This window comes from Panicum virgatum, chromosome 6K (genome assembly GCF_016808335.1).
Source record: "Panicum virgatum strain AP13 chromosome 6K, P.virgatum_v5, whole genome shotgun sequence".
Classification (NCBI taxonomy): domain Eukaryota; kingdom Viridiplantae; phylum Streptophyta; class Magnoliopsida; order Poales; family Poaceae; genus Panicum; species Panicum virgatum.
Genome location: NC_053141.1, coordinates 47,660,861 through 47,674,995, shown reverse-complemented (window position 1 = coordinate 47,674,995; position 14,135 = coordinate 47,660,861). Strand labels below are relative to the sequence as shown.

At 45.6% G+C, this 14,135-nt stretch overlaps 2 protein-coding genes across 3 annotated transcripts; one reads left to right on the top strand and one right to left on the bottom strand.

Moving 5' to 3' along the window:
* LOC120713592 lies at positions 1–915 on the top strand. The gene has a single exon (XM_039999522.1). It carries the CDS (start codon positions 1–3, stop codon positions 913–915), a length of 915 nt encoding a protein of 304 aa, XP_039855456.1.
* A 143-nt stretch (positions 916–1,058) lies between these two features.
* On the bottom strand, positions 1,059–4,713 carry LOC120713830 (putative low molecular weight protein-tyrosine-phosphatase slr0328). 2 transcript variants are annotated; one of them, XM_039999812.1, is made up of 7 exons: positions 4,247–4,699; positions 3,353–3,465; positions 3,145–3,280; positions 2,983–3,050; positions 2,238–2,324; positions 1,359–1,463; positions 1,059–1,239 (listed from the first exon to the last, which is right to left on the bottom strand). In XM_039999812.1, the coding sequence occupies exons 1-6, from the start codon at positions 4,566–4,568 to the stop codon at positions 1,386–1,388; spliced, it is 804 nt and encodes a 267-aa protein (XP_039855746.1). In that variant the 5' UTR covers positions 4,569–4,699; the 3' UTR covers positions 1,059–1,239; positions 1,359–1,385. The 2 variants fall into 2 exon arrangements, with proteins under 2 accessions (XP_039855746.1, XP_039855745.1); XM_039999811.1 differs by having other exon boundaries at positions 1,059–1,463; positions 4,247–4,713.
* Positions 4,714–14,135: the final 9,422 nt, after the last annotated feature.

The following is a 14,135-nucleotide window of genomic DNA, read 5'->3' as shown; positions in this document are numbered from 1 at the left end:
ATGAGGGAGCTGTCCTGCTTCGGCGACGGCTCCGTCTGCGTCGCGGCGGCCTCCGTCTCGGGCCGCGGCGCGCTCGACCGCTCGCTGCAGGCGGCGACCACGAGCGTGTACAGGGCCGTCCTGTCCTCGGGCAAGGAGATGCTCGTCCGGGTCACGTGGACCCGCACCGGCACCGCCGCGGGAGCGGCCGGCGTCGCCGTCGCATTCGACGACGGCGGCTCGGCGTCGTCGCCGGCGGGGAGCCGCCGCCAGGTGCTGCTGCAGAAGAAGCGGGGGAGCCGGACGCTGGTCACCGGCGCCGGCACGGCCGTCGGCGTGCACTGGGACACCGCGGAGGCCAGGTACCCCGCGGGCCCGTCCGCGTCCCCGGAGCCCGACGAGCGCGACTACGGCCTCGCCGTCGTGGCCGACGCCGAGCTCGCGCTCCTCCTCGGCGCGGGCGCCGCGGCGCGCGAGCTCTCCCGCCGCCTCAGCCTCGGCGCCGCCGTCCCGCGCAGCGCCGCGGCCCTCGTCAGCCGGCGCGAGCAGCTGCGGGGCGCGGCGGCGGCGCACGTCACGCGTTGCCGGTTCCGGGACGGCGGGGACGAGCACGAGGTGGCCGTGCACGCGTGCAGGGGCGGCGATGGGTTGCTGCGGGTGAGCATCGACGGGGAGAAGGTGGCGGAGGTGCGGCGGGTGGGGTGGGGCTTCCGGGGCAACCGCGCCGCCGTGCTGGCCGACGGCGAGGTGGTCGACGTCATGTGGGACGTGCACGACTGGTGGTTCGGTGGCCGGGGCGGCGCCGGCGCGGGGGCGCAGTTCATGGTCAAGGCAAGGGCGGAGAAGGAGGGCAGGCTGTGGATGGCCGACGCAACGGCGGCGAGGGGCCAGTCGCCCGGTGGATTCTTCTTGCACGTGCAGTGCTACCGCCGGTGACCGGTGCCCAATGTCGCATGTGAATGATGAGTATGTTTTTTTTTCCTGATGATTGATGATCGAAGGATGAAGTATAAGATGTAAATAAACATACTGCAAAATTCAAGGAAAGAAAAAAAAAGTTCTTACAGTTCTATACAAAATTGGTACGTCAAATGGGCATAAGAACGTAGGCCCTTCAGATTGTTTCTGATTATACAATGTGTGATAAGAATCCATGATGTGATGAGTATGTTTCTGTATGCCACACACCACAACACACATACAGGATTAATATCAGAATGCGGCACAAGGATGGTGGCACATACAAATCCCAACCAACACCTGGGAACATGATCAATGTTGCAATCAAATTACTCCAGCAGCGCATATATGCTACAGCCTACAGATAACCATGCATCTGAAGAAAAAAAAAGACGTCTGATGAAAATGTGGAGATTTACATCGCCTGCAGATGTTCATATCCGAGGTCATGCGGAAATGTTTGCATTGTCTGCCATGATGCTATCAAGCAGTGACTCGCATGCATCTTCCAATAAATCCAAGACCTGAAAGCATTGCCCCAAGATCATTTGTTTAGAACAAAGAAACATATCAAACGCAAATGTTCTTTTCGTGTAGATCTTGTGCAAGCACAGTCTGCTATTTTGTAGACACAATACAGGACAATAGTTAGGAAGGTAAAATGGTTATCACATCCAACTATACAAGGTGCTGAGTAAGAGAATATATCAGAGTATACATGAACTGGTGATTCAGCATTGAATTGTCAGAAAAAAATAAATTAAGGATGTGAACAAATCCTAGCTTTTTTATTTCCCATGGTCAGTTAATGTAATCTAGTTTATTATTGCATCATATGCGGCTCAAGCGCGTTCGAGAAAAAAAAATCATATGCAGCTCAAGCTACCATCATAATCTAGAAATGCAACTTTTTTTCTCTTTGTATCAAAAAAATATTACTCACTAAACTCACTTTGCAGGCATGATCATATTCCAAAAGCAAGTGCTGACATGCAATGGTTATTATACAAAAGCCATTCAGGAGTTGTTTAGATTTAAAATTCTATGAATAAATACTTGGCAGAGCTCCAGCATATATCTATGGTCTCAGTCACTCAGAGTGCAAGCTTGACGATCATAAATGGAAAGCATAAATCAAGGTATGCCCTGTTCACACTAAGCTAGGAGTCTAGGACAGGAACATGTTGAGGGAACACAGCGTTCATACTCAATTGCCCCTGGGACAAAATCTCATCTCTTAAGATAGAAAAAGTAGTTGCAAACTTGTTACTCAGTAGAAAGCACAACATGCTACTGACCTTTTCGAATCCCTGAGGGCCTCCATAATAAGGATCTGGGACTTCAGACTCGGTATGTCGTTTGCAGTAAGAGCACATCAGCTTAACCTAATAAATATACAGGTAATAGTTTCATAGGTGTGAGCTTTCATGAACGAATAAACATTTAAAAATGTGAAAAAAGTAAAAAAATAATACTCAGTAGTTTCTGTAAAACTTCTTAAATAAGCTAGCAGCAAGAATAAAAGAAAGGTATCCAGTAGAGAAGGAAAGGTGTGCTCTTTACATAGACAATCAACCAATAAACAAAATTGCCCTTTGCAGGCATTGTTAACAAGGTAAGCCCCTAAACTAAAATAATCATCACATCAAGCAAATAAGACATAGGCCAAAAAATAAGGTGTACTTTGCTAAAGTAGCACAAGCTAAAGAAATTTCAGAAACACCAAGAGTCAATAGGGCAATTGAAATGTTGCATAGTCTTTCATCTATTATCATGTTTATAAATATATGGAGGATGTACTATTACCACATCAGTCTACAAAAAGTAATACATAGGCCAAGAAATTAAAAGTGTAAAACAGATGTGCAGTTCAATATTTCTTGGTAATATTAGGTTGCCCTTGAGAGTTCCCATGGCTCACTTTTGTTTCTACCATGAAGGGATGAATATGTCTTCAAAATCGAAATGACCAAACAAATGTATATGAGATGAATACTAGTTTGTCAAGATTGAGAGATGTTGAGCTTAAATAAGTGCCCTAACCTTGTTGGGTGCACCATCAGGGAGGGGCTCCTTGTGTCTCCATCTCTCAAATGCGTTCAATATATCTTCTGCATTGTGTAAAAAACAAAGATGCATCAAGCAGCATACATCAACAAAAATCCAGAGGTACTGAAACACAAATAACAGGGCCTGAGAGAAAACCATAGTTCTGCCTGTCCATTGCAAGGATAAGATCGAAGTCACGGAAATCTGAGGGTTTGATAGGTCTGGATATTGAGGTCACCTCAATCCCCCGCTTCTTTGAAGCTGATCTCATCCTTGAGTCTGCCTTGTTACCCTGAATCCACAGAATACCTTATCAGTGATGCCACTACCAAACTGAGTGAGCAAGGTAAATGCAGGGGATCACCTCATGGTATCCTATGGTACCAGCAGAGTCAATTTGAAACTTGGAGTCAAGCCCACGCTTGCTTACGATATTCCGGAAAACAGCCTCAGCTGCAGGACTCCGGCAAATGTTCCCTGTACAAATAGTTCCCATCAAACTCTGAAGAAAGGACAAATACATATGTACCAATATCTCAGACACCTCTGCACTGTAACACGCAATCAGCCAAGATAAAGCAGTGTGATGAGATTATCCACTATTGAACAAACACAAGCATTTGCAAAAAGCAATGCATGATCACACACAATGTTAAAAGCAAGCACTACATTGCAAATGAATACATAAGTATCGGAGCACCTGAATGCATACAGCCCGTGCACTGATACAGGCAGTGGCTACATAGTTGAACAATCACTACACATTAACTGCTAAGCCTCACGATGCACAGGTAAAGTCATCTGAAAACCTCAATCATGTAGCAGGAAATCGAAACAAAGGGTGGGCAAATTGCATTTCCAACTGGCCAAATTTCCTAATCTTGCAGCAGACAATTTGTGAGAATTTCTTCATTGGGATCTAAGATGATAGGAAGCTGGCAGGACAAGCTAGTATGAGCACCCAGGAACGCAGTCTCATCATCATGTGAGACTATTATCGCGATCAGGCTCCAGCAATATTCGAAGGCTATTAGACGAAACAGCGACGGGTAAGTTCGATCCGCGCGCACGTGAGGGCAACCGGAGATTGGTACCCGAACTAGTTCGTATTGGTGCACGGGCTGTATAAATTTGGTCAAACTTAAAAACTTCGACTCTCCAAGATTACTTAGTTTGCAACGGAGGGAGTACTTCGCACGCACGCACGTGCGCGGCCTCGGAGACGGAGGTCGACAGAGACTAGGGTCGGGGGACTGACCGAGGCACACGAAGAGGACGGCAAAGGGCTTCGCCTCAGCCGCGCCCGCCGCGCTCGCCTCCGCAGCCATCCCCTCCGCCGCCGCTGCCTCGAATCGGAGGCGAGGGTTCCGCGCCTGGTGGGGACTGGCGACTACAGGAGGTGCGCCGCGGCAGCCGTGACCGAGACGACGGGTGGCTGTAATAAGTGGGACAAATGGAGCCCGAGCCGCAATGCTAGTTAGCGGGTCTCGTCTCGTTGTCGGGTTCGGAGCCAGCGAGGAGGCCGCGGCGGTGGAGCTGCTGGCCGCCGCCGCGAGCGCGGGCGCGACGGCTCCAGCCATGCCCGGCGCCGTGGCGAGGGAGGCCTCGAGCAGCCGCGTGGATGAGGAAGGAAGTGGGGCCTGCGAGCGACGCAGCGAGTGGCTCGCGCGGGCTCTTCCTCCTCTCTCGGGTCGGGTGCCACCGCAACCGCAACAGACAAGGTGCTCGCCACCAAAAGCAAGGTGAAGAATCCTAAAATAAAATTTAGCAAGAAGCGGCGCCCTCGGATGAATTTTTCTGATTTAATAAGCACTCCATTTGTTTGAAAATATATGATGATCTTTTACATTTTAAAGTGTATATTTCAAACTACGAATTGTAAAACAAATATTTAAATATAGGCTTATGATCGAATTCTGCATCAAGTGAACCCGAGATACCGTTCTTACTGGAGAAACCCGAAACGAATCAAAGATATGAGGTATTGTCGTGTGCAGTATAAACATAGAATCATACAAATTTATATAGTACCCACATTAATTAGAAACGAACTTTTATTGGTGTCGTACCCATGCTTATTTGACCGGCTTCATATTGTACTCTCTCCGTTCCAAATTGTAATAATAATTCTTTACAATTTGTGAAAATGACCTACAATTTGGATTGAAAAGGAGTGCTTTGAATGCCTAAAACTAATTTGAACAACACATGACAGACAAAATCAAAGAACAAACCTGATATCAGAGGTTTTGGGATTTGATCAAACATGATTTTATGGCCTTAGTCAGATCTTTTGAAGAGGGGCATCTCGACATCCATAGGCTTAACTGTGTGATGCTAACATTAATCCCAAAAGAGGCTGATGTTACTGAGATGAAAAAGTTCAGGCCTATAGCCCTGATAAACTGTAGTTTTAAAATCTTTAGCAAAGCCCTCAATAATAGGTTGATCAGAATCATTGACAGGCTGATCTCCCCAAATCAAATTGCCTTTATTAAAGGTAGATATATCTTAGAAAGCGTCGTGGCAGCTCATGAAATTATTCATGAGATTGCCAGGAAAAAAGAGATTGGAATTGTTCTTAAACTGAACTATGAAAAGGCTTATGACAGAGTCAATTGGGATTTCCTAGTGGAAGTGCTGACCTCCAGATGTTCTCCAAAACTTGGATCAATTGGATCATTAACTTAACTCGAGGTGGTTCTGTTTGTGTTAGACTTAATGATGTGAATGGCCCCTACTTTACAGTAGGAAAAGGACTAAGACAGGGTGACCCTTTTATCCCCCTGCTCTTTAATTTAGTCGTGGATGTTTTTACCATAATGTTGATTAAAGCTTCTACCCAAGGACTTATTAGTGGTTTACCAACTAATGTGGTAGAAGGAGGCATTGTCATTCTGCAGTATGCAGATGACACAATTATCTTTCTTAAAAATGACAAAGACCAAGCCAACCACTTTAAATGGTTGTTGGCTTGCTTTGAAAACCTCTCGGGCATGAAAATCAACTATAACAAGAGTGATCTTATTACTTTGGGAGTTCCTGGGGAGGAAAAAAATGCTCTAGCTAGACTCTTTTGCTGCAACATTGGAGACTTCCCTATCAAATATTTAGGGGTCCCACTCCATTTCTCCAAATTAAAAAGAGAGGACATTCAACCTGTAGTGGATAAACTCATGAAAAGAATTGCTGGTTGGAAAGGCAAACTCTTATCCACTGCTGGAAAATTAACTCTACTCAAATCTTGCCTTGTAAGCATCCCGGTTTACTTGATTTCTGTTATTAAGTTTCCCAAATGGGTCATAGAGTGTATTAACTCTCAGATGGCTAATTTTCTTTGGAATGATCATGAAGGCAAGCATAAATATCATCTCTCAAATTGGCAAAGCTTAGCTCTGCTCAAAGATTATGGTGGTTGGGGGATTCCTGATCTTGGCTGCCTCAATATGAGTCTCCTGTCCTCTTGGATTAATAGATACCACCTTAGTGGTGATGTGATTTGGAAAAAAATTATTGACCACAAATATCAATCCAAACGTCCAAATCTCTTTTGCCGCCCGATGATAGGTGCCTCCCCTTTTTGGAGAGGTGTCCTTTGGGCTAGCAAAGCAGCACAGTTGGGGTGAGATGGAAAATTGGAGATGCTAGGTCAGTTAGGTTTTGGGAGGACTTATGTGTAACACCCGGATACTCTGGCCATGAAGTTTCTAATTCCCCTAATTTGGTCATCTGGGTCCCACAAATATAATAAACGCACACTCTCTCTCTCTCTCTCCCTCACAGCTCACTCTCCCTCACGTTCACTCTCTCCCTTTCACTCCCTCATGAACTCTCCCTCTCCCTCACAAGCTCTCACCCTCCATGAGGCCCTAGGGTGCAAATCCCCCATCTAAACTTGATTTCAAGGCTGAGGAAGCTTCAATCGGTGTGGGGAACCTTCCTCTCCATGTGTTCCTCCCCGGGGTGTCTTCGTTTTCAAGTTCTTCGCGCGGGAATGGCTCGTTCAAGGTACGCTAATTTGTGCCGGCCCGATCTATCTTTCTAGGAGGTTTTGAGTGGTTTCCTCTAGTCAATCATCTCCTTATGCATCCTTGAACTAAGATTCAAGAGGGTTTCAATTTTGGTGGGCTAGTTTTTCCACCATGAGAATTTCTGTTCTTGGTAGAAAAAAATGCTGTCGGGCCCGGAGACTCTGGGTATAAGCCTGAATACTCCGGATTTTTAACATTCCGGGGACAACTCCGGGTATAAGCCCAGATACTCCGGACTTAGAACACTCCGGGGGAAACTCAGGGTATAGGCCCGGAAACTCCAGACTTGGGAGTCCGGATACTCCGAGCAGGTGTCTGGATACTCCGAATTTTTGGGTATTTTTAGGTGAATAAGAGCAATTGGGGTAGATCCTTAGTAGTTGTGCTCGGTCAATGGTTATGTGTAATTATAAAATCATACTTGCATTAACTCATATCATATGCATACGTGTAGCAGCCGCAGCGGAGGAAGTGGTGTACGAGGTGGTTGCGGAGCCAAAGGGGCCGCAGGGGCAAGCCCCGCAGCAGGAAGAGCGGCGTGAGAACCAAGCCCAAGGTCCAGTTGACCCCGATACTGAGCAGCAGTCGCAAGGCAAGCCCCGGTGCACATACTACTATTTCAAATTATAACACCTATATATGTCTCTGATAATTGTGCATTAGGTTTAGGAATTGTTTGAAACCTTAGTTGCGTGATCTCTAAGCTTTCCTGGGCCTCATACTAGTATGAATAGGTCGTTAGCACTGCTATGCTTAATAGGGCTCGATAGAAGTCGAGTGATAATTCTGTCACTCGCGAGATATAGGATGCCTTTAGATTACATTATATGAATTATTATATTCAAGATGGAAGGTATGGGATGGGAGACCGAATGGGGAATGGTGTAGCCCCATCTATGTTGATTAAGGACCGTTCCGTTGTCGGCTGTGCTGATCGGGGATTGAATTGTACTAACCGCATGCCGGGAGTAGGAGGTAGTCGAAACCGGTAAGCCGAGTACTGCCTCGCTTCGAAAGTATAGAACTTCATCACCACACCTTAGGGTGAGTCGAGTAGTCGCGGAGAAACGGGATGCATATGTTTACTTTTGGTGGTCTCACGTTGAGCTCGACTGACTATATGTAGGTGGGGTGGTTCTGTAGTTCGAGGCGGGGAGGGGAAAGGTTGGTGCGTGGGGTCCGACGGGGATTTTGCGTGCCGTGTTGGTTAGGTCCACCTTGCAAGGTTAAATCGAATCGATTCGCCGTGTCTCGCGGTTATGAGGGCCTTGATCTCTTGGTCACATCGTAGAAAGGAATTGGAATAAGAATGAGATGAGATGAGATGCAATGAGGGCTGATATTATTTAATAAATGTTTGCTCACCTTGATTGTTGTAGCCTTGCAAATCCTAGATGGTTAGTCAATTTATTGATATAATTGGGAGCTAAAACTTGGAAAAATAAGGACTTACTTCTAGTGCTTGTTCTGCAAAATTAACCACCAGCCAAAAACCTCGCATGTCTAGATATGTGGGCTAAGTTATACCCACTGGTCGGATAAGTCTTGTTGAGTACTAGTTGCTCAGGGTTTGTTGCCACTAATTTTTGTTTCAGGACACCCGAACGTTGATTTCTGCCCATGCTGCGTCAATTTCATCCGCAGATATGCGGAGGGGTGGGAAGTGGTGGATAGAAACCCTTAGATTAGGGATTTGGCGGGTTGCACACTTGAGGGCAGGGTGTGCAGCCCTTAGTTTTGTTTCGACCGGTCTGACCGGTCAGTGGACCAGTCTGACCGGTGGTTGGTAGGGCCAGGTAGCACCGGTCTGACCGGTGAGAAGTACCGGTCTGACCGGTGGTGTTAGAACTGAACCAGTGAAGTAATGTAGTTGTATGTTTTCTTTTCCATTTGAACTTGGCTACGCTATGTAAAGTTTGTAAATTATGTAATTTATGTAAATTTCGTGAGCTTGTGTTTTAAACTCAATTAGTAAAACTCTCGTTATCGGTTGTCATCCTTGTATATTTTCAAGTATTTTGTCGTGTTTGTACCATCTGCGCCCGCCTTCGCGTGGGACTTCCGGTGTTGTTTCGATCGGGCCGTGGGTTGAGAAAGGACCGTCAAATTAAACCATTAAGCTAATGCGCCCAATGTGTTCAAATGACGGACATTACGCTTAATTTAGAGTTTTAATTTGGTGGTTCCGTCACATTATGGTTCGGCACTTGCAGCCTAGCCATTCTGTATTGGGAGCTGTATATCATTGCTGATCAAAAAAATGCCACTGTGGCAGATCTCTGGCATGGAACAGACCTCAAAATCTCCTTTAGGAGAGGTGTCACTCCAAGATTAATGCGAATGTGGCTGGATTTAGTTTCTATAGCTGAATCCATCTCTTATTCAGATGATTGTGACGCAATTTTGTGGTCGTTTGCTGATAGCAATAGCTTTTCAGTTCAAGTGGTCTATAAAACTATAAGTTTTAGAGGGGTACAACCAGCCTATACGCCGAGTATTTGGAAGTTGTCTGTTCCTCCGCGAATTCACATCTTCTTGTGGCTTCTTTCCAATAACAAAATCCTAACCAGGACCAATCTCGCCAAAAGAAGACACGTCGAGGATCAGTCTTGACTTTTCTGTAATGAACCTGAAACTGTTATACATCTCTTCTTTGATTGTTGTGTGGCGAAAGTTCTCTGGTCCTATTTGTCTGATATCTTTAATACTATGCTAGAGTCTGATTATGAGTCGTTGGCCCCTTGGTGGGTCAGTAACACTAAACACAAGATTATGAATGGGTTTTCGGCCGCATTGATGTGGTCTTTATGGAAATTTTGTAACGAAATGTGCTTTCAGGGGAGAATTTGGACAGGAGAGAAGACTCTGATAAGAAGAATGCTGAACACTTTGAAAAACTGGCGATCTCTATATCCAGAGGAGGATGCTACAAAGCTGGACCAAGTTCTGTCTCGTCTTGCAGCCAAATTGGAGGCCCCATTGCAGCTAATGCCTCCACATGGGGGCTCAACAACAACACCAACAGTACCAAGATCGTCTTCCCAGGAGGTGAATTCGTCAGATTCGGAAGCATCTCATGGGAGAGTACCCCCTGCGCCATGCCACTGGAAACTACTTGTGACAGAACCGCCAAGTTAAATGGTTTAATTAAGCGTAATGGCCGTCATTTGAACGCATCAGGCGCATTAGCTTAATTAAGTGTAACCTGACAGCCTGTTTCCAACCCACAGGCCGATCGAAACACACCAGAAGTCTCGCGCGACGGCGAGCAGAGACGGTACCAGCATAATATAATTTCACAAAATAGATAATAACATAAATATTTATATAACAGCTTTAAATTTAGAATTTACATAAAATAAATGACAGCAGCAGAAGAGAATATGACCTGAGAGAAAGAAATTTGATTGAGAACCAATAAAACAACACGATAACTATGAACACGTGAGGACGTCACATCGAGCCCACTGATGCGAATCCTGATTAGCTTCTATACCTGAAATAGGGTAAACAACAAACCCTGAGTATACTAATACTCAGCAAGACTTACCCGACCAGTGGATATAACTTAGCCCACATATCTAGACAAGCAAGGCATTTGGCTGGTGGTTTATTTTGCAGAAAAAGCAACTAAAGTAATTCCTTACTTTCATTATTTTAGCTCCAGGTTCTATATAAATTAACTCTCATCTAATATTTGCATAGACCTACTATAGCAATCATGGTGATGCAAGCAAAATAATTCAATGAGATCAATATTTTATATAAACATACCTAACTCACATTCTACATTTTTGCTACGGTGTGACAAAGAGACCAAGGCCCTCATAACCGCGAGACACGGCGAATCGATCCGATTTAACCTTGCAAGGTGGACCTAACCAACACGGCACGTATTTGCCCCGTCGGACAATACAAACCAACCATTCCCCTCCCCGCCTCGAACTACAGGAACCAGCCCAACGACATATGGTCAGCCGAGCTCAACGTGAGACCACCAAAAGTAAACATCTGCATCCCAATTCTCCGCGACTACTCGACTCGCCCCAGGAGTTGGGTGCGGGTTCCTGTACTTTCGAAGCAAGGCAGTACTCGGCTTACCGGTTTCGACTACCTCCTACTCCCGGCATGCGGTTAGTACAGTTCAATCCCCGATCAGCACTGCCACAACGACCGGTCCTTGATCGACACAGGCGGGGCTAAGACAACCAGGAACCCTGTCCTGCTGCCATACCTAAACATCATCATTCCCCCGTCCGGTCTCAAATTTCCATTCATTCCATATTGCATTCCATATCTCATATACTGGAATATAAAGATAACTATAAATCTCGCGAGTAACCGGAAATTACTCGACTTTTGCCCTATAGCTCGCGAGTGACAGGAAGTCACTCGACTTCTATCGAGAAGTATTAAGCATAGCATTTCTATCGTCCTATACATGCTAGTATAATTCAGGGAAACCTAGGAATCATGCAACTAGGGTTCCAATCAACTCCTGAAACGTAATGCACCAGTAATAAATACATATATAGGTGTCATAATTTCAAATAATAGGATGTGCACCGGGGCTTGCCTGAGGGTAACACTAAGTCAGTGTTAGTTAGATGATACTCGTTTGGCGAGCATCAGCCTTCGGTCATGCACATCGGGATCCATCCATCCATCTTCAAGATATGTCCACCATTCACCGTCTTCTGGCTCGGCTTCAATGTCACATCCCTCACGTGGTTCATCTATCGTACCTAAATGAAATGCAGCAATGCATATGTATGAATGCACAGTTCTGAGTTGCTCAACAATATAGATGCTATTATTTTTCCTTTACGATAAAGTTGTAGTCTAACAAGTAGCAAACAATCATATCACATGGACAATCGTTTATAAAGTAGTTAACTACATTTCTAACTACCCATGGCATCATGATCAATCAGCCCAAAAGAAGTCCACTAATTGCACAAACAAGCAGTAGTTGATTCCTATAACATGCAGGTCTTGGCTTGCTAATAATTAAATAACTCAGTACATAAATAACAATAATTTCAGAAACAATTATTCTAAACAGAAGGTACAAAGAGCAATCTACCCTGTAAAAATCATGTCATTTCATGTATCCATTTAATCCGAACAATTCATTCATTCATACAACTCCTAGAACAAGATTGAATTATACAAGTCAGACCAGAGCAAAACAGAAGCTGAAAATTTAACAGGAAGTCGACACAGGGATTATTTAGCTACTGTGAATTTTTCAAGATTTTATATACAAATAATTAATTCTGAGAAAATAAACAAAACAGACATCAATCTAACAAGATTCATTTTTAACTTCTGTTCTAGTCATGAACTGGTGCTCAAACTTCAGGAACAAGCTAATATATTCAAAAAGAACACTCAGAAATATTTTCATGATTTATCATCAACATAAACTATTTATCATAATTAAAGTCTACTAAACAAGGATTAAATCAATGAATTAGTTACACATGAGAACTGACCACGAAATTTTTATAACAACACTAGTGTCACATGAGCAAACCACCATAAAAATTTCAGAGCATAACAAGGCTTCAAGAATTAATTAAGAAAAAGAATAAACAACTAGCCTTTATGCACCTAGTAACATAAATCTAATTTTCCAGCAAAAAGTTTCCACTAACAACCAGCATATTATGATTCTACTGCAAAGAGCTATTCTCAAGGATTCCAGAACAACTGGATTTGCTAATTTACGAATTTTTTACGAATTTCTATTGAATTTCAAAGTTTACAGCTAGAAATTACAAAGAAGTCCCTAGAGCACTATTCAACTGAGTCACGGTCTATTCAAAGAACACCCTGGTGTTTCTGGAATTTCAACCCGAGGTCCCTGGCTGGGGTTTGAAACAGAGGAGGCGGTGGTGGCCGGATTCCGGCGTGGGGGCTCACCGGGGGCGTGGGGGAAGTGGGGGAGAAGCTTCACGGCGTCGAGAGGAACCCAGAGGTGGGCTCGTTTGGGGCTAGGGATGGCCGGGAGGGGCTCCTCCGCGGAGCAGTAGCTCCGATGGCGGCGTTTGGCGGCGGCGGCGGTCTGGTGGCCGTGGGCGATGATGAACGGGTCGAGGAGCACCGGTGGGGGTCAAGGAAGCTTGCTGGGGGGTCGTTTGGGCGCGAGGAAGGGTGGAGGAAGGGTTTCCGCGGCGGCCTAGGAGGCGGCGGCGCTAATGGCGGCAGCGGCTGCTCTGGTCGCCATGGGAGGGCTCGGCCGGGCGCTCAGAGCAAGGAGGAGAGGGCAGGGGAGATAGGAGGCGTGCTTGCGACGCAAATGGGAGGGAGGAGGGCCGAGCAAGGGTGAGGCGCGGTTGTCGGTCGTGGCACGGCGTCGTCGTGGCGGCATCGGCGACAATCCTCGGTGTGCGCGCACAGAAACGGCGCCGCGTGGCGAGGCCGAGTAGCGTCGAGAAGGACCCGAGCGTGGCACGCTCTGTCGTCGGGCATCGCCGGACGCGTGGCCGGCGGCCTCCGCTCGACGTACAGAAACGGGAGAGGCAAGGAAGAGAGAATGACGTGTGGGGTCCACGTGTAAGAAATTTTTTTTTATTTGAATCCTAATTTTTGGGATTGTTACAATCCTACCCCCTTAAAGAAATCTCGTCCCGAGATTTAATGGAGAAGAAGTGATGGAGAACAATCGATAAACTCAGGGATAAAAATCAGCCGATGCGGATGCTAGTTTCTAGATTAAGCAACGTAGTTGGGTTTTAATGGTATAAACATTGCCGGTTGATTTGCTAACTCTTTGCTCGATATGGTTCTGGAAGATATAAGTTGCATAGCACTCTACTGTCATTATCCAACTAGAGATTAACCGTGCCACTATACGAACTAATCAATTGTTTTTCCACACTAAAAAGCTCCAGGGCTTCAGCTTTTGCAGCAAGTGACTGTGGATAATATATGTGGACACAATCACCATTAATCGTTAATCAAAACACCATTACCGAGCATACGACGAGAATTCTCATGTAGCATAGATAGGTCATGTATGGATAAGCATTATGAGAATGAGGGATAGCAAGGAGGTGATCTAAAAACGGAGGCATGACATGAGAGAAACAGAGACTAACCATCACAGAC

Coding starts and splice junctions, on each gene's coding strand:
- LOC120713592 (XM_039999522.1), top strand. CDS start 1: ATGAGGGAGCTGTCCTGCTTCGGCGACGGCTCCGTCTGCGTCGCGGCG.
- LOC120713830 (XM_039999811.1), bottom strand. CDS start 4,568: ATGGCTGGAGCCGTCGCGCCCGCGCTCGCGGCGGCGGCCAGCAGCTCC. Junction 3,466..4,246: donor CGTCCTCTTCGTGTGCCTCG/GTCAGTCCCCCG, acceptor CTATTTGTACAG/GGAACATTTGCCGGAGTCCT. Junction 2,325..2,982: donor CTGATGGTGCACCCAACAAG/GTTAGGGCACTT, acceptor TATATTTATTAG/GTTAAGCTGATGTGCTCTTA.